Source organism: Leopardus geoffroyi, chromosome D1, assembly GCF_018350155.1.
Source record: "Leopardus geoffroyi isolate Oge1 chromosome D1, O.geoffroyi_Oge1_pat1.0, whole genome shotgun sequence".
Classification (NCBI taxonomy): Eukaryota; Metazoa; Chordata; class Mammalia; order Carnivora; family Felidae; genus Leopardus; species Leopardus geoffroyi.
In genome coordinates, this window is record NC_059329.1 from 56,109,591 (window position 1) to 56,134,151 (window position 24,561).

The 24,561-nt window shown below is 38.1% G+C and overlaps 1 protein-coding gene and 1 long non-coding RNA gene across 5 annotated transcripts in view; both read right to left on the minus strand.

Annotated features, from left to right (window-relative positions):
• The window catches only part of LOC123601147, a 31,857-nt gene extending 22,708 nt beyond the window's left edge, over nucleotides 1-9,149 (minus strand). Inside the window, exon 1 of the long non-coding RNA XR_006713992.1 lies at nucleotides 9,134-9,149. This is a non-coding gene — a long non-coding RNA (uncharacterized LOC123601147). The remainder of the gene's footprint in view (nucleotides 1-9,133) is intronic.
• The window catches only part of UVRAG (UV radiation resistance associated), a 297,841-nt gene that overhangs the window by 66,831 nt on the left and 206,449 nt on the right, over nucleotides 1-24,561 (minus strand). For all 4 annotated transcript variants that reach the window (XM_045483965.1, XM_045483963.1, XM_045483962.1 and 1 more), the window contains exon 13: nucleotides 17,117-17,195. In XM_045483965.1, the coding sequence (XP_045339921.1) occupies nucleotides 17,117-17,195 (79 nt within the window). The remainder of the gene's footprint in view (nucleotides 1-17,116; nucleotides 17,196-24,561) is intronic.

The following is a 24,561-nucleotide window of genomic DNA, read 5'->3' on the forward strand; positions in this document are numbered from 1 at the left end:
AAACAAGTTGAATACTTTTCCTTCCACAGACATGGTACTCACTGACGCAGCTAAAAAGGCAATTTTCCCTTCTTTTACTTATTTGTAACTGTAGCTCGTTATCTACTTCCACACATTGTCACCTCATTTCCCATTGTGGCATATGGGATTTCTTTATCACAAAGATTACCCTGTACTTTGCATTTTATTATTTAGCAAACATATTTAGCACTTACTCTGTTCCAGGCACTACTCTAAGTCTTTTTAAATACTATTTAATCCTTATAACAACTCTAAGAGATAGGAACTGTACCTCTAATTATAGGCATTCTTATTATTCTCATTTTACAGGATACGAAAGCACAGAGAGATGAAGTAACTTATCCACAATCATATAGTTTAAAGTGATACAACTGGCATTGAACGCTTGCAGTCTAGAGCCACAGGACTTGCTCTGAAACACTCACTATGCTGTATTTATTTTAGTGCATTTTATTCTAGGATTTTGGCCTTTCACTTGATAAAGTTACATTCATTAGGATCACAATTTTATCATCCCTGGAAACCCAAGTGTGGACATTTTAAAATGCTTGTTTCTAATAGGTACCAAAATTTACATATAATAATTTTTTGAAGTTCATTCCCTTAAATAGCTTATACCTAAGTCATGCTGGTTCCTTTGATGCCAACTAAAATCAGACTTTTCATAGGTATTACTTCTCATAATTCATTTCATGAGGCTTAACTATAAAAAATAGCTACAATTTATAGTCTACCTTCTCTGAATTACACACTGTATATTTCATTGCAGTTGAGGTGCATTCTTTAAATATTTTCCTCCCAGCAAAGAATGTTACTCAATTGAGGTGCTTTGCAAAAGGCTAATGTCATTACTGAATAAGGAATCTCTCTCTCTCTCTCTCTCTTCTTTAATTTAAATTTAAGTTAGTTAACCTACAGTAAATATTCGTTTCAGGAGTAGAATTCAGTGATTCATCACTTACATATAACACCCAGTGCTCATCCCAGAAAGTGCCCTCCTTAATGCCCATCACCCATTTAGCCCACCCCCCACCCACCTTCCCAGCAATTTATTTCTTTAATTGAAGAAAATAATTTGGCAGCTTAAAATATTAAAATATGCAAAGTAAAATGCTAAAGTAAATCTTTTAAAACAACTAGGAAAAAGGAAGAGAGAGAAGTTACCAAAGAGGCTAAACAAAACAAGCTGCTAAATTCACACTTTGCTCTTAGGTAGCTGCAGATGAAAGGGAAAGCTGTTATTTAATATTTCTCTTTGTCTGATAAAAGGAAACCAAAAAAACAAAAACAAAAAACAAAAGGAAACCAGCAAGTGGGGTCCCCTGAGTCCGTCTGAATTTCTTTGCTCATCTTTCAGAGGTTCAGTTCATCTAAATGTAAAATGTGGATAACAATACTAACACTTTCTCTCGCAAAGAAAAAAAAGGGATGATATATGTGACAGATCTTTGTACTCTAAAATAAGCTATATAAATGTAAATTACAGTTGTTTTATTTTTCATTTTGGAAGCTATTTCTGACATGGGATTTCTAGTGTCAGTTTAAAGTGGAAAGAATTTCCAACGAAGGTAAAAATATTTTGTCTTGTCAATTTATCACTTGGCATCTAAAGAGTCCAGTGATCACAACTACTAAATCATTAAAAATGTCTTGTAATCTGGTTAATAACTAACATGGTTCTTTAAAAATTAATAATGAGCACTTAACCAATTACTTATAACTACAAAAAGGTAACGTTCTCTCTTTAAATACAGAATACTTTTGAAAAACTATATTAATAATTTTTCTACCTCAATTAATGCCTTCATTTAAATAGGAATAAATCAAGATACATTTAAATATGTATTTAAATACACACATTTTTAAACAGAAATAACTATCAATCTTAACTATAAGATGTTCAATCAGTAACTATTCACCAAACACCCCAAATACGCCCAGGGAGCTTATACAGCCCACACTGAGGTTCAAGTATAAAGACTGTTAACTATGGTGCTAAGGTCAAAGATGGCCAAACCAAAACTATCCTTCCTATCTCTGCTATTAAGGTAGCTTTCTGCTTCATCCAGGCTGGTCTTGATATACCTTAAGCAGTGCTTCTTCTGTACCTTAGCTCCCCCTCGGCTCTCATTACCCAGATCCCCCTATCCTCGAATTCCAGGTTCAGGTGCCATAGCTTTCTACTGAAGCAGTGTTTCTCCACATCAGCCTAACAGGAATGACAAATCAAAATGAAGAATAAAAATGGCAGCTACCATTGACTGAGTACCCTTTCTGGGGACAAATTCTGAGCTATAAACTTGACACTCATTGTTTTTAGTCCCCACAACAATCCTAGGAGGATTATCCAATCTTTATAAAGATAAGGAAAAGCAGGTGCAGTGAGATTTTATCACATGCCCAAGTTCATCCAGTCAGTGGGATGCATACCCAGGTATGTGGACTCTAAACTACCACAGGACTCTATCTGCCATGAGCCAGATCTGCATCTTGAACAGAACTTCTCCCCTGATAGTGATCATTGCACGTCTTGTACTGCTGGCTAACTACTTACATATCGTACATATTTTTAATTCCCCTCCCCTAAAAATAGGCAGCTTGAGAGTAAAGTCAGCCTTTCACAGGCCTTGCACAGTTCAAACACTCAGATATTTGTGGGTTGACATATATACATACACATAAGAAAATGTGATTTTTCTACTTAAAAAAATTTTTTTTAAAGTTTTTTTATTTCTGACAGAGAGAGAGACAGAGAGAGAGAGAGAGAGAGAGAGAGAGAGAGCGCGTGCGCAGAGGGGCAGAGAGAGAGGGAGACACAGAATTCAAAGCAGGTTCCAGGCTCTGAGCTGTCAGCACAGAGTCCCACGCGGGGCTCGAACTCACAAACAGTGAGATCATGACCTGGACCGAAGTCGGATGCTAAACTGACTGAGCCACCCAGGTGCCCCATGATTTTTCTACTTTTAAAGAGAAAAAAAATCACACAGGATTATGAGTTAATTATCATCGTCTTTCAAAGTAAGGATTTGACTGAAAATCTGCTTTGTCCACAGCAGCATAAAGTTTAGGTGTGAACCGATTTAGTGGAAAAACATTATAGGACCCACAGAAAAGTTTGAGAAACAAGATTTCTGCCACTATGAACTGCTTTAATATTCACCTTACTATATCTCATATCTGAGTATGTCACTTTATAGGGCAGAAATATATTAATATATATGTAACATAATAATACATGTAACAAGGGGCGCCTGGGTGGCTCAGTTGGTTAAGCTTCCCACTCCAGGTTCCAACTCAGGTCATGATCTCACAGTGCATGGGTTTGAGCCCCACATCAGGCTCTGTGCTGCCAGCATGGAGCCTGCTTGGGATTCTCTGTCCCCCTCTTTCTCTGCCTCTCTCCTGCTCATGCACACACTCTCTCTCAAAGATAAAAAAACATTAAAAATACGTAACTATATATATACACATATATATGTATATATATAAAGTACATATTAGTGCTAATATTATAACTAATTATAATATTATAACCATATTTTAAAGAAAACCCTAGAAGAATAAATGTCCAAGATTAGAAGAATGGTTAAATAAATTATAACATATGCACAGAAATGAAATATATTTAATATATATTTAATATATAATATAATGTATATATATATAATATATAATATATATATTGACTAAGAGTTTTTAATGGGTTAGGAAAATGCTTGTGTTAAAAAACAAAAAGATATAGAGCAGTATATATAATGTTACCTCAACTAGGTAAGAAAAAGACAAAAAGTCTGGAAGATCCAGAAGGTACATATGAATGAGGAGATTGTAGACTATTTATAGAAAACCTGTTCTTCTATCTTCTTTTGTACTTTAAAAAATTTATACAATTGGCATATATTATTATTGAATTTAGAAAATATTTTTTAAAGAAAAAAGATACAGGGGCGCCTGGGTGGCGCAGTCGGTTAAGCGTCCAACTTCAGCCAGGTCACAATCTCGCGGTCCGTGAATTCGAGCCCCGCATCAGGCTCTGGGCTGATGGCTCAGAGCCTGGAGCCTGTTTCCGATTCTGTGTCTCCCTCTCTCTCTGCCCCTCCCCCGTTCATGCTCTGTCTCTCTCTGTCCCAAAAATAAATAAACGTTGAAAAAAAAAAAATTAAAAAAAAAAAAAAAGAAAAAAGATACAGGGTGCTACTAGCATAAGGACAGATATACAGATTAATGGAACAGAATTTAGGGTTCAGAAATAAATCTTCACATTTATAGTTAATTAATTTTCAGCAAGAATACCAAGAGAATTCAATGAGTGGAGAGTAGTCTTTTTACCAAATTTTTCTGAGACAAATGGATACGCACATGCAAAAGAATGAAACTGGACCTCTTCCTTAAACTCTACAAAAAAAAATTATTTCAAAATGGATCACAGACCTAAACATATGAACTAAAACTACACAGAAGCAAACTGTGCATTCCCACCAACCATGCAAGAGAGTTCCTCTTTCTCCACATCATTGCCAACACTTGTTTCTTGTGTTGTTGATTTTAGCCATTCTGGTGGGAAGATTGGTTAAATAGGTGATGGGGATTATAGAGTACTTGTGATGAGTACCGGGTGATGTAGGAAGTACTGAATTACAATACTGTATACCTGAAACTAATATTACACTGTATGTTAACTAACTGGAATTTAAATAAACACTTAAAAAAAAAACCCTTAAAACCTTTGTGCTTCAAAGGACACTATCAAGAACACGAAAAAGCCTATGGAATGGGAGGAAATATTTGCACATGATACATGTGAGAAGGGACTTGTGTCTAGGTTGTATAAAGTACTCTTAGAACTTAATAACAAAGACAAATAGCCCAATTTAAAAATGGGCAAGGTGTCTGACTGAACATTTCTCCAAAGAACATATTACAAATGTCCAATAAACACATGAAAGATGCACAACATCATTAGCCATAGGGAAGTTCAACTCAAAACCACAATGAGATACCATGTTACTTCCAGCAAAATGGCTATAATGAAAACCATAGAAAATAATAAGTGCTGTCAAGGATGTAGAGAAATTGAAACTCTTATGCACGGCTGGTGGGAAGGTCAATGGTGCAACTGCTTTAAAAATAGCCTGGCAATTTTTCAAATTGTTAAACAGTTACCATATGCCTCAGCGATGTCACTCCTGGGTAAAAACCCAAGACTAATGAAAATATATGACCCCACAAAAACTTGTAAATGAATGTTCATAGCAGTATTATACATGATAACCAAAAACTGTATAAACAATCCAAATGTCTACCAACTGATGAACTGATGAGTAAAATGTGGCAGATCCATGTACATCTTCAAATAGCCAAAACGATTTGGCAATGAAAAGGAATGAATGATACATGCTATCACATGGATGAACCTTGAACCTATGCTAGTGTAAGATACCAATCACAAAGACCACACATGGTATGACTCTATTTATATGAAATGTCAAGAATACACAAATCTATAGAAATAGAAAGTAGAATGATGGCTGGATGGAGGTCTTGGGGAATGGGGAATGACTAATGGGTACAGGGTATCTTTGAAGGCAATGAAAATATTCTAAAGTTGACACGTGGTGATAGTTGCATGGCTCAATGAATATACTAAAAACCACTGGATTGCATATTAAAATTTTTTTTTGAAGCTTATTTATTTTTGAGAGAGAGCAGGGGAGGGGCAGAGAGGGGGAGACAGAGAATCAATACCAAGCAGGCTCCGCACTGCCAGCACAGAGCCTGACATGGGGCCCGAACCCACGAACTGTGAGATCATGACCTGAGCTGAAACCAAGAGTTGGATGCTCAACTGACTCAGCCACCCAGGGTGCCCCTGGATTACACATTTTAAATGGATGAATTGTATGATATGTGAATTATACCTCAGTAAAGCTTTTTTTTTTTTTTTTTTTTTTTTTTTAAGATATAGGTATAGGACTTGAAAAAATGGTTTCTACTACATTACTGGCAAATTTTGTAGGCAGCAGGGGAGGAAAATGGCAGTCTGACTATTAAAACATCCTTGGAATTTGTATTCTTGATTCCAAGAATTAAGAAAATAAAAATGTGTTTTCTCCCCATGTGTTATATACATTGGACTGTATGTTGAAGAAATAGACATGAATTTAAGCTGCTGGGGGTAAGCTGGCACTGATCCCTTCTAAATAGCTGTGCACTGTGGGCCCTGTGAGTAGACAAGTTTTAGGGAAAGACCACGTCCTTGGCAGAACGGAGGTTTCCAACTGATTTTGGAAGGAGAAGCTACTTTTACTTTCTATGAAGTCTTAAAATAACTTGAGAGGAAAGAGAGGTAAAAGAGTAAAAGGAAGAGAGGTCATTAAGTTCCCGGGTTCTAATCCTGGTTCTTCTACTGAACTCATGATCTCAGGGGTCCCATCTGCAAAAGGCTGATAACTGCCTGTGACCTGTACACCTCACAGGATTGTAAGAAGGCCCAAATTTCTGAAAAATTTAAAATACAAAAAAGAAAGGAAAAGAAACGTCAGTGGGATATAAACAGACTGACCTCAGAAGATTTGGTCTTGATTTCTGTTTGCCATTTAATAGCTTTGTCAGGCTCAGGAAGTTAGCATAGCAGCAGCTCAATTTCTTATCTCTAAAGATAGACCTGGCCAATGCACTTCACGTATGAAATGTGATACAGACGTAAAAGTATAATAAAAGCCATTACATTCAAAACAAATGTAAATCATCATTAGTATTTGTAAACTAGATCCTCAAAGTATTACTGTTAAGTCCCTGAGCTTTCATGAAAGGAGAGAAGAGGCCTGGCTTAAAGAAAAGCCAAGGGCAATAAGGAAAGAACCTACTGATAGCGGCCTGACCTTATGACTTGAAGAGAATAGTATTACCAGAGTTCAAATTGGTAAGTCTCTTATATAATGTTCCACATTTGGGAAACCAACAAGCATGTCTTGGTTTACTTATCAGACTATGAGCAACTAAGGTGTTTCGAGGGAATCTGGATGGCCACATTCTCTAGGATAGTGGTTCTCAAACTTTTTGGTCTCAAGACCTCTACACTTCTTAAAATTACTGAGGGTGTCAAAGAGCTTTGTGTCATATGGGTCATATATACCAATATTTACTATATTAGAAGTAACAATTGAGAAAACTTTTATTTAATTCATTCAAGAAAATAATAGAAATCTATTACTTGTTAATATAACAATATTTTCAATGAAAAACAAGCATATTTTCCAAAAAAGAAATTTAGAGATGAGTGACACTGTCTTGCATTTTTGCAAGTGTCTTTTGCAACGTCTACCTTAACAGAAGGCAGCTGGATTCTCATATATTTGTCTGCATTCATTTGGTTACCATATGTTATTTCATAAGAAAATCCAGCCTTGTACAGATATGTAGTTGGAAAAGAAAGGAGCATTTACAATTTTTTTTTACATGTTTATTTATTTTTGAGAGTGAGAGAGACAGAGTGCAAGTGGGTGAGGGGAAGAGAGAGAGGGAGACACAGAATCCGAAGCAGGCTCCAGGCTCCGAGCTGTCAGCACAGAGCCCAACGCAGGGCTTGAACTCACAAACCGTGAGATCATGACCTGAGCCGAAGTTGGATGCTTAACCAACTTAGTCACCCAGGCACCCCAAGAAAGGAGTATTTTAAAGGCCTTTTCAGATAATTATGGCTATTGTTCTCTGATACTAGCCCAAAAGTTTTTTCTTTTCTATTTTTTTTTAAGATTTTATTTTTAAGTGATCTCTACATTCAATGTGGGGCTCAAACTCACAACCCTGAGATCAAGAGTCACATGCTCTACCAACTAAGCCAGGCAGGTGCCCCTCAACAAGTAGTAGTTTCTTAAAGGTTAGAATCAATGTAGAATCTAAAACCACACCAAAATACTTTTCACATCTGTTACATTAAAATCTATTTTTTTCTTTTCTTTTCTTTCTTTCTTTTTTTTTTTTCTTTGCACTTTAAAGAGACCTTTACCCACACATGATTTCACAGCATCATACACTGGTCACTTTGAAGATCTTGGCTAACTAGTTATATAGGTTTTAAATGTTGACACATTCATTATACAATATTTAAAAATGACATTTGTTAAATACTACTACCAATCTCATCAAAAACATCCTTAGGAATGGAAAGCTATCAATCTCATGGGGGCAAACACAAGTTTTCCAAATACCGATTCTCATTTAAAATCTTAAATTTTATCATCAGCTGATTTCCTTTGAGAGGCTCACTTCATTCATTTTTGAAAGAGTATTTTAAAAATATCTAAGTCTGTATAGTTTGTTGATTTAGTTATTCTTTCAAGTAAAGATGGTGTTCCATGAAAAAATCAGGTAGTTTAGTTATTAGCAACTCAACTGCACAAGTCCTTTTCTTGAAACACCATTATACTTCAGCATGCAGCAGAAGTGTTTTATATATATTTCCCTTTCCATCACATAGAATACTGAAAAGATATGTACTCAAGGGTCAAGATTTCATATAATTAATAATTATATTGCTTCACCAATGGCATTCTTAAATGCAACTGGCTTTTTTTTTTTTAAGCTAAGTGTGTTGAAAATGTCCCCTTTTCTTATTTTAGGCCAACATGTTCACTTATGTTCTATATCCTATTTCCTTTCCCCTTCTCTAAGACTCCTTCAAGTATCCCTTTTTTTTTTTTTTTCAAAGTTTATTTATTTTTGGGACAGAGAGAGACAGAGCATGAACGGAGGAGGGGCAGAGAGAGAGGGAGACACAGAATCGGAAACAGGCTCCAGGCTCTGAGCCATCAGCCCAGAGCCCGACGCGGGGCTCGAACTCACGGACCGCGAGATCGTGACCTGGCTGAAGTCGGACGCTTAACCGACTGCGCCACCCAGGCGCCCCTCAAGTATCCCTTTTTTAAACTTGTATTGATAATCTGTTTCTATCTGATCACTCTCATCAGCATATAAACACGGCCTGATATTTCCCATCTTAAAAAACAAGCAACTCCACATTCCCACAAAGCAAACATTAAAAAGCAACAAAAGACCTTCCCTTAACCCCGGTCTTTTCCAGTTATGAGCCCATTTATCTATCTCATTTCACAGAGCACACGTCAGAAGAGTGTCTACAATCAATGTGACTTCTTCACTTCCTATGCACTCTTCAACACACCTACTGATCTACTGAAACTGCTCTTGTCAACAACGTCCACATTCCCAAGTCTGCTGGCTACTTCATCTTACAGCAGGATTTCACACAGTGGATTATTCCTCCCTTCTAGAAATTTACTTCTCTTAGTTTCCACATGACGACTTTCTCCTGAGTTTCTCCATACCTGATTAGTCATTCCCCTTAGTCTTTGCTACTGCTTCCTCCTCCATCCAACTTCTAAATGTGATTTCCCAGAACCAAATCCCATTCTGTGTTTCTGTCCATACTTGGGTCTCTCTCTTTTGAGCTCTGCATTCTCTTCCTGCTTGATATTATCTGGTTCCATGGATTTAAATATCATCTTTATATTGATGACTTCTAAATTTTTATCTCCACTACTGGCCTCCCCGTCCCGAGTTCTGGCCCCAAATACCCTGTTGCCTACTTGATGAATCTACTTGGATTTCTAGAAGATAACTCAAACTTAACAATTCCAAAGCAGAACTTTTGGTTTCCCTAGCCACATCTCCTAGACTCCTCCCTATCTCAATAAATGGCATTTTCACGCATCCAGTTGCTCATACACGAACCCTAGAAGTCCCTCTTGATTAGTCCTTTTCCCTCAATTCCCACATTCAATCCATTAGCTCATCTCCCATGACATGATTTTATTACTTTTTATTAAGATATAATTGACATAAAATATTCTATTAGTCTCATGTGTACAACATAATGATTTGATAGATGTAATACTGCAAAATTATCATCACAATTAGTCTAGTCATCCATCAGAATACAGTTACACATTTTTCTTCTTAGGGTGCAAACTTTTAAGATGCATGGACAGTCTCTGACTTACAATGGTTTGACTTATGATTTCTCAATGGTGTGGGTCATGGATAGTGTGAAAGTGATGCACACTCATTAGAAACCATAGTTCTAAGTCTGAATTTTGATCTCTTCCCAGGCTTGTGATACGATCCTCTCACGATGCTGGGTAGCGGCACAGAGCACAACTGATACAACCATTTTGTCCCCATACAACCATTCTGTTTGTCTCTTTCAGTATTCAATAACTGCATGAAATATTCAATACTTTATTACAAAATGGGCTTTGTATGAGATGATTTTGCCCAACTGTAGGCTAATGTAAGTGTTCTGAGCACGTTTAAGGTAGGCTGGGCTAAGCTATGACATTCAGTAGGTTAGGCGTATTAAATAAGTTTTCAGCATGGTATTTTCAACTTACAATGAGTTTAATCAGGACATAGGCCAATCATAAGTCAAGAAAGATTTGTACTTTCTTAGCAATTTTAAATATATAATAGAGTCTTATTAGCTATAGTCACCATGCTTATATCCCCAGGATTTATAACTAGAAGTTTTACCTTTTGACCATTTTCAGTCATTTTACCTACCTCTTAAACCACCACCCGCCCTCCCCCCCCCCCCCCCAACATACCTCTGGCAACCAGCAAACATTCTCTGTACCTGAGTTTGATCTTTGTTTGAAGATTCCACATAGGGGCGCCTGGGGGGCTCAGTCAGGTAAGCATCTGACTTCAGCTCAGGTCATGATCTCACAGTCGTGAGTTCAAGCCCCACATTGAGCTCTGTGCTGACAGTTCAGAGTTTGGAGCCTACTTCAGATTCTGTGTCTCCCTCTCTCTCTGTCCCTCCCCTACTCACACTCTGTGTCTCTCTCAAAAATAAGCATTAAAAAATTAAAAAAAAAAAAAAAGTTCCACATATAAATGAGATCCTTTGGTATTTGTCTTTCTCTACCTGACTTGTTTCACTTAGCACAATGCCCTCAAGGCCCATCCACTTGTTGTTGCAAATGGCACGATTTCTTTCTTTTATTAATGTCTGAATAATTTTCCGGAGTGTGGTGTGTGTGAACACATACTACATTTTCTTTATCCATTCATCCCCTGATGGACATTTAGGTTGTTTTCATGTCTTGGCTACTGTAAATAATGCTACAATGAATATGTAAATGAAGGTAAGGTAAATTTCCCTTGGTTAGTGACCCACAGTGGAATTGCTAGATTATATGGTAGTTCTACTTTGAATTTTTTGAGGAACCTCCATATTGTTTTCCATTCTGGCTGCACCAGTTTACATTTCTGCCAACAGTGCACAAGGGTTTCATTTTCTCCGTATCCTCACCAACATTTGCTAATTCTTGTCTTTTTGATAATAGTGAGGTGATATCTCACTAGTTTTGATTTGCATTTCCCTGATGATTACTGATGTTTAGCACCACCCATCATATATTTTAAAACTGTTCAATTCTCTCTCCATCTCTACCCCTACTATCCCAGTCCAAACTACCACCAACCCTCATCAGGTCTTTTGAAATAGCCCTCTAAGTAGTACCTTACTTCTCTCCCTCTCTCTCTTTTTTTTTTCAAGTTTATTTATTTTGAGAGAGAGCATGAACAGGGAAGGGCAGAAAGAGAGAGAGAGAGAGAGAGAGAGAGAGAGAGAGAGAGAGAGAGAGAAGCCCAAGTAGGCTCTGCACCGCCCAATATGGGGCTCAAACCCACAAATCGTGAGATCATGACTCGAGCTAGAGTCTGACACCTAACCGACTGAGCCATCCAGGCACCCCAGTGGTAACTTACTACTATTCTAGCTCTCCATAATCCTTGATAGCAGCTAGGGCAACCTTTGAAAAAATAAATCAAATCAAGTCCCTCTCCTACTTAAATTATTCAATGGCTTCCCTTTATATTTAAGACAAAACTGAAACTCTTTATAATCTCTAAGGCCTTATATGATATGCTTCCTGGCTACCTCTCCCCTTATTTACTATACTCGTATCACATTGGCTATCTACCTTTCTTTGAAAACAACAAGCTCTTGCCTACATCAGGGCTTCTGCACAAACTGCTCCACTGTTTCCTAGCTCTTTGCATGTCTGATTCCTTGTCAACACCATGTCTTAGCTCAGTATCACTTTCTCAGTAAGGCTTATTTGACAACATTATCTAGAGCAAGTCCCTTTCCAGGTACTTCCCACTATATTGCCTAATTGATTTCGGTTACAGCACTTAACCACAATCTAAAATTATTTTGTTTACTGTCTGTCTCTTTCTATTAGCTTGTAAGTTTAATGACATAGGTTCCTTTCTTTTTTAAAAATAGATTAATTGTGATATATAATTCACCCATCTGAAGGATATAATTCAATGGTTTTTAATATATTAATTTTTAAAACTGTGGTAAAATATACTGAGTAAAATGTGTCATTTTAACCATTTTTAGGTGTATAACACCTCATTATAATTACATTCACAATGTTCTGTAACTACCAACACCGTCTTCATCCAAAATTTTTTCATCACCCCAAGTAGAAACTGTAGACACTAAGTAATAACTCCCATTTCCCCCTCCCCCCAACCTGCCGCTCCTGGTCTCTATGCATTCTGTCTCCATGCACTTGCCTATTCCAGATAATTCATGTAAGTGGAACCATACAATATTTGTGCTTTTGTGTCTGGCTTATTTATGAGGCAGGGATCTTGTATGTCTCATGCACTGCTCTCTCAGTTGAGACTCAGAATATACAGTACACGGTAAAAGTGTGACAAAATACTTGTTGAATCAATTCATCAATCTTAAGGAAGTCATGATTTTTCTGGATCTCAATTTCTTAACTGTGTGATGATGCTGTATCACCATTCATTCATTCATTCATTCAACATCTTTTGAGACTTTATAGTGTTTCAAGCCTTGGGCTTACTAATAGAAATATCATAATGTGCAAAACAGTTGCCTCTACTCAATGAACATTCAGTCCCTTTCCTATCTGAGAATGTCACCATCTTTGATTTGTGTGCACTTTTAGGATGGAAATACAGTTGACCACTGAACAAGGCAGGGGTCAGGGATGCCGACTGCCGACATAATTGAAAAATGCATCTACCTTTTGATTTCCCAAAACTTTACTAAAAGCCTACTATCGACTGGAAGGCTTACCAATAACATAAGCAGCTGATTAACGCATATTCTACTGTCCTTACTGAAAAAAAAATCCATATATAAGTGGACCCTCATGGTTCACATCCATGTTGTTTAAGGGTCAACTGTACACAGAACAATGAAGTATATGGAAGTAAGGGAATCTCTGACACACCTGTCGGAATATGTGATCCTAACCGGAGTGACAGATGTCAACAGCCATACTGTCTTCAAACTCATTTAACATTAGCTGCCCTTTTCACTTTGTAGGGCGATAATGAGGGTCATATGGGTGTGTGTGTGTGTGTGTGTGTGTGTGTGTGTGTGTGTTTCAAACTATAAAACTCTCCATTAATTTAAGGCAAAAGCATTGTAATTTTTTTATTTACTACTGTTTATGTTCTGGAAACTGAAAGCAAACTATTGTGCTATACACAAATTCTAACACAACGTACTTATAAACTCACTGACAATTATGGCAGAACCTGGTATTTTATTTTATTTTATTTTATTTTATTTTATTTTATTATTTTTAGAGACAAAGAGAGAGAGAAAGAGAGAGAGAGGGAGAGACAAAGCACACGCAACAGGGGAGAGGGGCAGAGGGGGACAGAGAGAATCTTATGCAGGCTCCATACTCAGCAAGGGGCCCAACAAAGGGCTTGATCCCACGACTCTGGGATCATGACCTGAGCTGATATGAAGAGTTGGACGCTGAACTGACTGAGCCACCCAGGGGCCCCAGAACCTGTTTTTTTAAACTAATGATGATTATACTGTGCTTGAATTTTGCCAGGCCTGTTCCTACAGGGTTACACGTTAACCAACAAAGGAAGCTATTTCCAGACAAAGGGGCTGACACGTGAAAAATATTACTAAATGGTACTAAAACCAAGACATTTTGCTTTATTCACTTTCAAAGCCCAGCACAGAACACACACACATACCTTTAGACCGCAATGACAGGAAGAGGGCAAACAGGCCATACCAATCCTCTCAGCAATTCAAACAACACTTGAGGATTTCTACTTGAAGGCCTGTCTTTCTAAGCTTGTGCTTTCAAAACGGGCTGGACTGAGCCCAAATACTGAAGTAACAAATATTACTAAATTCTGTCATTTCCTCTACCAAAAAAGTGATTTTACTACTACTTCTGGTTGTGATGAAAGGTCCTATTGACTATTCAAATCCTCAACCAAGTTATGGATGCAGTATTAAATGACTTCACTCCTTTTTCTCTGGCACTTTAACATATGCCAATGCTTTCATCCACCTCCACTAACGTGGCTTATAAATTACTGAGGTGGGGCCATTTTAATAGTATGATTTGTTCACATCTCTAGAGATGGGGTATAAATGAGGCTGGCTGAGAAGACAAACTCTCCTTTGACAACATGTATTAGAATGTATGTAAAGAAAAAGAAATCTTTAAAAAGGTGGCAATATTTTACTGATAGAATACACGGTTAGGGGCCAAACTAATTAATGGCCCTTTGATTTGTTACAAATTGAAACGTAATAAAATGATGGCATTAAAGCCAAAGACAAAATGAAACATTCTCAGAGAGATGAAACACATAGAGTTGAACCAAAAAAAGGTTAAAGGTCACAAATTTGCTAAAAGTTTCTTTCTAAATTGTCAGAAGAGGCTTCCTGAATGCACTCTGAAACCTAAGAAAATCTGTTTATAAAAAGCGTATTGTCATCTCCTTTTAAAACTGTCACAACAGTGAAGAAAAAACATCAGAGAGCAAGATGCCTTCTCTCTCTGGATTTAAAGTAATTAACGTATCAATCTTAAATGCACACATAGTGTAATCTCTCAAATTTTCAACAAGACTATTAAATTGCAGAGGATACAAAATAACTGGAAGTAACCCATATTTTAAACAGATGAATAAAGCTAGTTCAGCATGTTGTGGACTCAGTTCACTTAAGAATAAAATCAGAGGCTTCCTGAGAAGTGCTCCAAAGTGAGGACTGAACAGGACTAGGGATGAGAGTCTGAGATAAAGGGCTGACTTTCCCAAATTTTCCACTGTATACAGTCAGCCTCCAACTTTGTCAAAGTCAATTGGGCTATTCCTAACACCTCTTTATACCATCTATAGGCATTCCTATTGGGCCCAGAGAAGTAATTAAATGTGCGTATGCTTGCATGGGTATGTACGTGTGCACGTGTGTGTGTGTGTGTGTGTGTGTGTGTGTGCATGTGTATGTGTGTCTGCAGCTGAGATTTATGAGGAAATCCAGGAGTACGTTTCACCTGGAATCTTCCAACAGACGTTGGACCTTAGGGTGTAGGTACTTAGAGCAAGAAACAGAAAACACGTCAAGGAGAGAGTGACCTCTGAATTCAGACCAAAACTTAGTTCTACCAACCTTCCTGGCATTCTGACCCCCAGACTCTGGACTCTAGTATCCATGCGCCCCTTTCCACATGGCTGACTTCACCTGGAGGTACCCTCTAATTTACTTAGACCTCTTTTGCCTTAATGCACTCTTAGGCCACTTCTGACCAGTTCTGTCTAAGCATTGCTTTTTTCATAGTATAATGACTATAATCAGTAGCATAAAACAGCCTTGGAATTAAAGTGCTATTTTTTTTTTTTTAAGTAGGGTTCATGCCCAACGTGGGACTTGAACTCATGACCTGAGATCAAGAGTCACATGCTCCACCAACTGAGCCAGCCAGGCACTCCTGAAGTCCCATGTCTTAGACTAAGATACGTTAGTATCCAAAAATGGAGGGAGGGAACGCATCAGGTGTGGGAAGAATAGCACATGGAAAGATGAGTCACAGGCCAGAGACTGTGAGCAAGGCTGCCTACCTGGAGTAAAGAATGGGCCGAAACAGCAATAATAATAAAGCGGTATGGCTGAGAGGGCAATGAGTATGAACTTATGAAGAAAATGATTAACTGAGGACTGCAAACTAGAAATTTGATCCATTATCAGAAAAGGGTAGGAATCTAAATAAAAAATTTTAAAAAACCCCACTAAACTGATACTGAATGAGGGGAAGAAAGGCAAAGATGACACCATATGGAGGAATGATTCTAGATCTGTCAAGAATGAATAAGGGAACTGTTCATTGAGTCTTTAGATTCATATGGATAAAAGGCAACCTTTTAAAACAAATCCATCACAAACCTTGTGGCTTCCTTAAAAAAAAAAAGTCTGAGGATACAGCTGATAATGTCTTTAAGTGACAGCCAAACCGTGGATACTGATCCATATGATATTCTAATTGGAAGGATGTCCAAATAAAAACAAAGCACTGAAGGTGATCTTCCTTTACAACTGGAAAATTTATGGAACGTCTACCTCGTGAAGTTTAGTCAAGTATGCCAAAGAAATGTTGTGCATTTCTTTCAGAAAAATGCAGACTGAAGCATCTGTTAGTCTTTCTACAGCATATGGAAAGACATTATTTAAATGAGGTACTAACTGGCCTGATGTTAAGAGAGCCCCAAAAGCCCCAGATGGGTTGGAAGGACCACATGGTTGGTCTTTCTTTTTGGTTCCTGCATAGTAAGGTGAGAAGACCATTGAAGGCTGGCCAAAGGCACTAAAACTTAACTCCATAAACAACTCCCAATGCAAAATGAGTCCCTAAAAGTGGTCTAAGAGAAGAAAGTGATCTAAGAGAAGAAAGCTATGTGCAAAGGTACAGAGGCAAAAAGATACAAACCCACACATTCAAGTATAGTGTACCAGCAGGTAACAACTCAGTAAAGGGCTTCTGAGTTTAGTAGGAGGATTTCAATTTGTATTCACTGCTTCTCAGTAGTATTTAGAATGACATAAAATAAAACTGTGGCCAAAAAAGAATTTTGCGTAATCACTGTAACTGCTTAAATAAAACAGTGAACTGTAGTACTTATTTGTAAAGAAAGAAGGTTAGCAATCCAAGGAAGTAGGTTGTATATGAGAAGTAGAGAAGGACAGAAGTTACTTACTTACCTGTGCTATATTTTTGTTCAGAAGATAGACACCATAATCAAATTGTAACTTCTCCCCTCCTTTTGGATATAATGGAAACCTAAAAAAAAAAAAAATTAAGCAGGATCAGATCTTTTCCAAAGTTTGAGTAAAACAACCTCCAAGTTATTGACAAAGGTAGAAGTTCCTTGAATAAGGCATAAGTATCTGAAGACTTGAACTAAATTCCTTATAGGTGTTGCAATCTATTACCTTATTATCTTCATAATTAGTCAAATCAGATCAATGGTTGCTTTGTTTAAAAAAACAAAAAACTGAGTAGATCATGCAATAAGGGACTAATATATAAAAAAGTGACCCACTGACCCCAAGGAGTTGAGGCCACTGTGTTTCATATTTACATATCACAAATTTACCATGCCAAAATTAAGATCCTACAAGTTTTTTCCTCTAATACATTGGATCTGACATCTCAGCTTCTACTATATGGGAAAAGAAGATTAAGGGGAAAAAATCAGACTTGAAAGCAACATATAAGATTTCTGCTTCTTGAAAGGTGGCCAGTCAAATCGACAGTACTAATAGAAGTGAAAATTCACCAAAAATTCATTCACACCCACATGGGTGGCTGTTTGGGTGTTACTTCTCCAAAGTAATATACTCACGCCACAGAGCTCTCCTAAGACTTTAATCTGACTTACTGAAATAACAAAGGCATGAGATCTGTGGATCTTTATCAAGATGATGAGTTATTTTAGAGAATAAGTTTCCCCATTTCCTTTTTCCTATCCCTGCAAATGAAGAAGAAAAGGTTATATTCTCAAAACTAAGCATACATTTTTTTCCCTCGGAAGTAAATACACAAATCCAGATCAATCACGACTTAGGGTCAAGAAGAAAAACTTCACCTTCCTGAGTTTGGCAATATATGATTATTCTCAAAAATAAAATAATCCTACTGAAATGAATGGAAGGTAACAATTAGTGGATATTCTCAATTTCAATTGCCCGAGGAAAGGTACATTCCATAAAGTTTGCTGGATATTGTTTTCTAGAAAATATAAACGAAACAGAATTAAAAAATCTTTATATTAAATTCTTGAGAGTTGTTGATTACATACAGTTTCTAAAAGGTAAATTTGTTGTGCTATAAAATTATAGGCACTGACAGGGCTCCTGGGTGGCTCAGTCAGTTAAGCGTCTGACTTTGGCTCAGGTCATGATCTCGCGATTCGCGAGTTCAAGCCCCGCCATCGGGCTCTGCTGACAGCTTGGAGCCTGGAGCCTACTTTGGATTCTGTGTCTCCCTCTCTCTCTCCTCCTCCCCTGCTCATGCTCTGTCTCTCTCTCTCTCTCAAAAATAAATAAACATTAAAAAAAATTTAAATTATAGGCACTGGGGAATGAGCAAGGTCATGAACTGTCTTTATTCTCTAGTAAGGGAACACCAAATGCTTCATACATCCATTAAGAACATACAGCTCTGTATTTATTGAAGCAGTAAAAAATAAACTAGGAATGTGGTGTGGCCCTAAATGGAGATACATAAAAATGACAGCAAATTCAGGATAAACAAAAGTGCAACACCAGGCTTTCACAGTGCGTCTGGGAATCATCCAAATTTGTATGAGGAAGCTTGCAAAGGAACTACCTAACTGCAAAGACATAACACCATGGGGGCCCTCTGGAAGGAACCTACTAGAGTTCCAAAGCACTGCACTATGTAGTTGTTATTCTATAAGGCTATCTGCACAGCTCTCCAAGCCTACGTGCATCTCTACTTTCAATTTATAAATACAGAAACTATTTCAAATGTTAGAAGAGTACACTGAAATAAGTATCATTGAAAACCAGGTCTCCAAATCCCTAAAAAATGGATCTCACAGCATCAACTTTATCACTTCATTGGGACTTCTTTATAGCAAGTCACAAGGTGTGCACGTAACATTAAAACAAAGCTGAAGAGTAACTGAAGCCCAAGGCCAAACAGTGCCATTGTAAGACAGATCAAACATGAGGACAGAGTTCCCATCTTATATTGCTTTCAAATTCTTAAGAGGTCACTTCAAGTTGAACAGTATAGCAGCTTATAATTACTACACATTCATCTCACTTTGCAAAAGTACATAGATTTATAGATCTATTAAGCAATCTAGAAAAATGAAATCCACTTTAATGGGTAAAACCTATTACCATCAGGACGGAAGATACAAATCAAAGGCATCTTAATTCAGTATAGACAGAGAATCACATTAGCAACTGTAGAAGGTTTAGATAAGAATGTGGTCATTCAAGTACAACTAGAAAAATGTCCTTAGTGTCAAAAATAGGATTCATTAAAGGGGGGGGGGTATTACATTAAATAACTGGAGGAAGAACTTTATATTTCCTATTATAAAACTTACAGAAAAGGCAACTAAAATGATCGATATGAAATATATTTCAAATTCAACTGTATTTCCAAGCTGTTCGAAAAATTCACTGACTCTACATGGTATGTATCAATGAATTAGAAAGCATAAATAGATTATGTGTGGAGATGATTTGGAGCTCTTGAGTACACAGTAATTTCAGTATGAACAAAGAGCCATGGCATGACTACCAAAAAGCTATTGTGATCCCAGGTTGTATTAACAGAAACAAAGCAGATTATTAGGAAACATGCTATTGGCAAATACTGGTTCAGACTGTCAGACTACACTGAGAGATCTGTGTTCAGTTCTGGGAGTTAATGTCGGTTTTGTTTTTGTTTTTTTAATATAAGCATGTGGATAAATAATTTGAAACTTTCTTATAGGTTTTGCAACAATCTCATTTGACTATAAAAAGCATGCAGTGAAGTAGAATGGTCCAGTGTTTTTGTTATTTAAAAGAAAACTGATTTGCCTTGATCATCTACTTAGCGGAAGAGACATGACCTGAGTACTAGGTCTTCAACGATAAATTCAGTATTCTTTCTATTCACCTCTGAGTGCTTCAGAGAAGCAGCACAACCAAGATAATTAAGAGGATGCGAACTATGGTTCTGAGACAAACGGCTAAAGGAACCAGAGGTGTTCAGTCTGGAGCAGAGAAGTCTCCGAGAAAACAAATGAAGGGCTTTCTGAGAGAAAAAGAGATGTTTTTGTTCTCATGGTTTCAGACGGGGAGAACTGAAGTCAATGGTAAAAGTTACAGGAAAACTGACTTCACCCCAGAGTTAGTCAAAATCCAAAAGATCTTGGGTAGAGGCAGCCAGTTAGGAGCTGGGCAACAAATAACGGACATATACTCAGAGGGCCTAACAGGCCGCATGGTGGCCCCCCAAAAGTATGTCCATATCCAAATCCTGTGAATGTGATTTGGAAAAAGGGCTGCAATTAAGTTAAGGATTCTAAGATGACAACATCCTCAATTATCTGGGTGGGCCCTATAGCCAATAAATGTCTGTACAAGGGACACGCGGAGGAAGAGACCCAGAGAAGGTGGTCATATGAAGATGGAGGCAGAAATTAGTTACACGGCCACAGGCCAAGGAATACCTGGAGCCACTAGAAGCTGGAAAAGGCAAGGAAAGATTCTCCCCTAGAGCCTTTGAAGGGAGTGTAACCTTGCTGACACCTTACTTTTGGAATTCTGGCCTCCAGACCTAGGAGAGAGTAACTTTCTGCTGTTTTAAGCCAGCAGGTCTGGGATAATTTGTCACAGCAGCCCTAGAAATTGACAAGGGAGGACGGATCAAACACTGGGTGACTCATTAGACTGGATGAAATACACCTCCTTCATCTCCAAGATTCTAGAATATTGAATATGCAAAAGTAAATACACTTAATATAACTTCATCCTTCCTTCAGGAGCTATGAAAATATAATGCCAAAGAGTCATCATGATGGGCAATAGCTAAGGCTACAAAGTAGATCTACTGAAGTGCAAGTAAATGGAATGAAAAGAAAAAGATTCACATGTATGGTCTTTACATGTGTTGTGTATGCATGTATACACAAAGAATCTCACAGAATTTAGAAAAAAATTGTGAAAGAAAGTGATTTTGAATCATTCTTACTTTAAAAAGATACAAATGTGCGGCGCCTGGGTGGCTCAGTCGGTTAAGTGTCCAACTTCAGCTCAGGTCATGATCTCAGGGTTTGTGGGTTTGAGCCCTGTGTCGGGCTCTGTGCTGACAGCTCAGAGCCTGGAGCCTGCTTTGGATTCTTTGTCTCCCTCTCTCTCTGCTCCTCCCCCACTTGTGCTCTCTCTCTCTCTCTCTCTCTCTCTCTCTCTCTCAAAAATAAAGTAAAAAAGAAAAAAAAAGATACAACTGTTATAAGCACTACCCTCTCCTCCCCAACCTAGACATTTTTATAAAGGACTCCCAATTGGTGATAGTTTCTTGCCTTCACTTTCAAAATCCCACATCAAATTCTGGTCATGGACACTCCAGCTACTCTGTGAGAATAAACTGCAGGGGAGCAAGAAAGGAAACACGGAGACCCACTACAGTAAAAATCCAGGCAAAAGAGCGTGCTTTAAATCTCAACTGGGGATGAGGATATGGCTATAGTTAATTCAAATTTTTTATTGTGCATATTACGATCACTTTTGCTCAACGCATTTGTAGAACATGTGACAATACATACTCAGTATGTTTTGAGGCCATAACTTTACTTCAAACTAACATGCTTTTTCCTGTCCAGATTAGTTTTCTACCATCACTCTTCCTGGTTACTCAGGCTTAGAATGACATTTAATTTTTACCCACCTTCTTTGTCTTTTATACCTGCGATGATTCACCAAGTCAAGAAATCATTTTTCCTATGAAACGTTCTTATCTCTCCATTCCACTGCCACTCTGGAAAACTTTGTTGTTGCGTGCGTTGTAGGATGTTTTAACAGCGTTCCTGTCTACTCACTAGAAGCCAGTATTATTCTTTACCCATTTAAGTACAACCTTATTTTTTCCTTTAAGTTTATTTATTTATTTTTGAGAAAGAGCGAGAGGGGAGGGGCAGAGAGAGAAGGAGAGAAAGAAAATCCCAAGCAGGCTCCACACTGTCAGCACAGAGCCCGACGTGGGGCTCAAACTCACAAACTCTTGTGCTCAAACCCACAAACTATGAGATTATGACCTGAGCCAAAACCAAGAGTCGAACACTTAACTAACTGAACCACCCAGGTGCCCCGTAAGTACAACCTTTTTATCACGTCACTTCTCAGCCCTGCTTCCTAATCATTGTCTTCAATTTCCACTCCTCTCCTCAGCTTTCGGGGCCTAAGTGATCTGACCTGTCTGCCTGATTTATGTGCAGCCTTATTTTGCTCACGTGGTTTTCTCCATCTCATGAGGTTTGGAGAAGGTGAGACCAGCTTGTTGCGGTAATGTAGGTGAACGATCATGGTTGCTTGGACGAAGGCAACAGTATTAGATATGGCAACAATGAGACTAATTTGGAAGGCTTTTAGGAAATAAAATCATAAAGATTTGGTGATGGCTTGAAGTGAAGAGTGATGGAGAGGGAGGGATCATGCGTTAACTCTTAATGTCTGTTTTGCCGAACCAAATGGAAGGTTGATCAAATGGTAGAACAACTTGAATAAAGAAATGTAACAGAACTGCTGAGCACTACTGGAAGTCCAGAAGTGGTAATTAATCATGAGTTTATAACGGTGCTATCGTGTGACTTTCTCTAGACATCTGCCGGGATGTGGCAAGTACAGAGAAAATGGATGGCAGGGCTGTAAAGATGACAAAAAGCAACAGGGAGCAAGACAAAAGTGTTACTAAAATAATGGGCCATAATATCTAAACTGGAAAAAAGGGGCCAGGGTCTGAAGGTCGCCAAGAGGAGCGATGAACATGTGGCTGAACCAATGAGCTGAAGGAGAGGAAGTAGTCATCAGAGAGCAAGATGCCTGAATCAGATTTGGGATGCGAACTGAAATGATGACGTGATTTGGAGTGAACCATGGGAGTAAATGAAAACAATGAAATGCAAGAGTTCATTGGTGACAAAGATCAAGAAAATGAGAAGCCGGGTGTTCGATGGCTCATCCACTTGGGTGTTAAGTCACTTATAATAGCAATACTTTGAATAAAGAGAGTGTTTCTCTTTCCTGTGTTCTCTGTCTCCTCCGTTTCTCAGTTGCCAAAATATAAGAGTAAGGGCACTGTAATTGAGAGATGGGTAGGGGACAGAGTGGCGTAGTTGAAGGGCATATGTCTCAAAGGAGAAGTGTTCTTGGATGTTTACTTTACCAACAGAATAGAGAAGTAAGAATCTAGAAAAAGCAATGAGAAGCAAGAACACCCTGACCTCACCTCCTCAATCTGAATACCCAGCATATAAGAAAATGGATAATTACCAGTGAAAAGGCTACAGAAAAAGTGGAGTCCTCAGTGAAAATTCAGCTGCAGCAAGAAGTGGGCTGAGCTGCAAGAGCCTGAAGATATGGGAGATCTCGTTGATTAGACAGATGCATTTCCAGAGGGTGCAGCGGAAGGACTGCAGATCGAGGAAGTAGAGGGCATTTTGAGGATGATGGAGATGATAATAAAAGCTTCTTTTATGTAAGTTCAAGTGTCAATTTATTTCTTTGGTTTTTTTTTTTTTAATTTAAAACGTTTTTTACTGATAATAAAAGGTTCTGAGGCGTTTTGGTGAGAAGCTGAGTTATTCCAATTTGATGGTTTCTATTTTCTCTGTGAAAGCAGAAATGAGGCAATTTATCAGGAATGAAAGGGAAAATTGGCAACGGGGAAAAAGGAGAGAGGGTTTGCTGTGGTCATGTGGCAGGAGAACCAGGTATCTAGGATGCAGTAGAGCAACTGAGATGGATGAACGTGAATACAAAGTGCTAACCGATCTTCCCAATTGTTTGATTTTTTCCCTAGCAGCTAAGTGGATTAGAGGTAAGAGCGATGAGATAGGGGCATGTAGGATACTGACAACAGAGAAGCTATGAGTAAGGAGCTACTAAGGTAGAAGAGTAAAGGTAGTGGCCTATCAAGGGCAGGATGGGGGGGGGGGCAGTCTATAAAGGGGTATAATATATGTAGTGACATTTTATTTTTGGGATAGAGAGAGAGGGAGCACGCGTGCATGCACGCCAGTGGGGGAGGGGCAGAGAGATAGGAGGACAGAAGATCCAAAGCGGGCTCCGTGATGACAGCACAGAGCCCGACGTGTGGCTCGAACTCACGAACTGTGAGATCATGACTGAGCTGAGTCAGACACTCAACCGACTGAGCCACCCAGGCACCCCTGTAGCGACTTTTTAAATGATCATAAAATAGATCAAAAATTGGTCCTCATTTTATTATCACTAGGAGCCAATAAAATCTAAACACTGTCAATGATAAATATTCCTCCCATAAAAAAATCTTTTGTTGGTCTAGTTTCTAAACAATTTCTGCAGGGACGGTTTCATTTCAATGTATCTGCAAGTTTCAAATCGGGATATTTTCCTTATTTACACTCTAATAAACATTA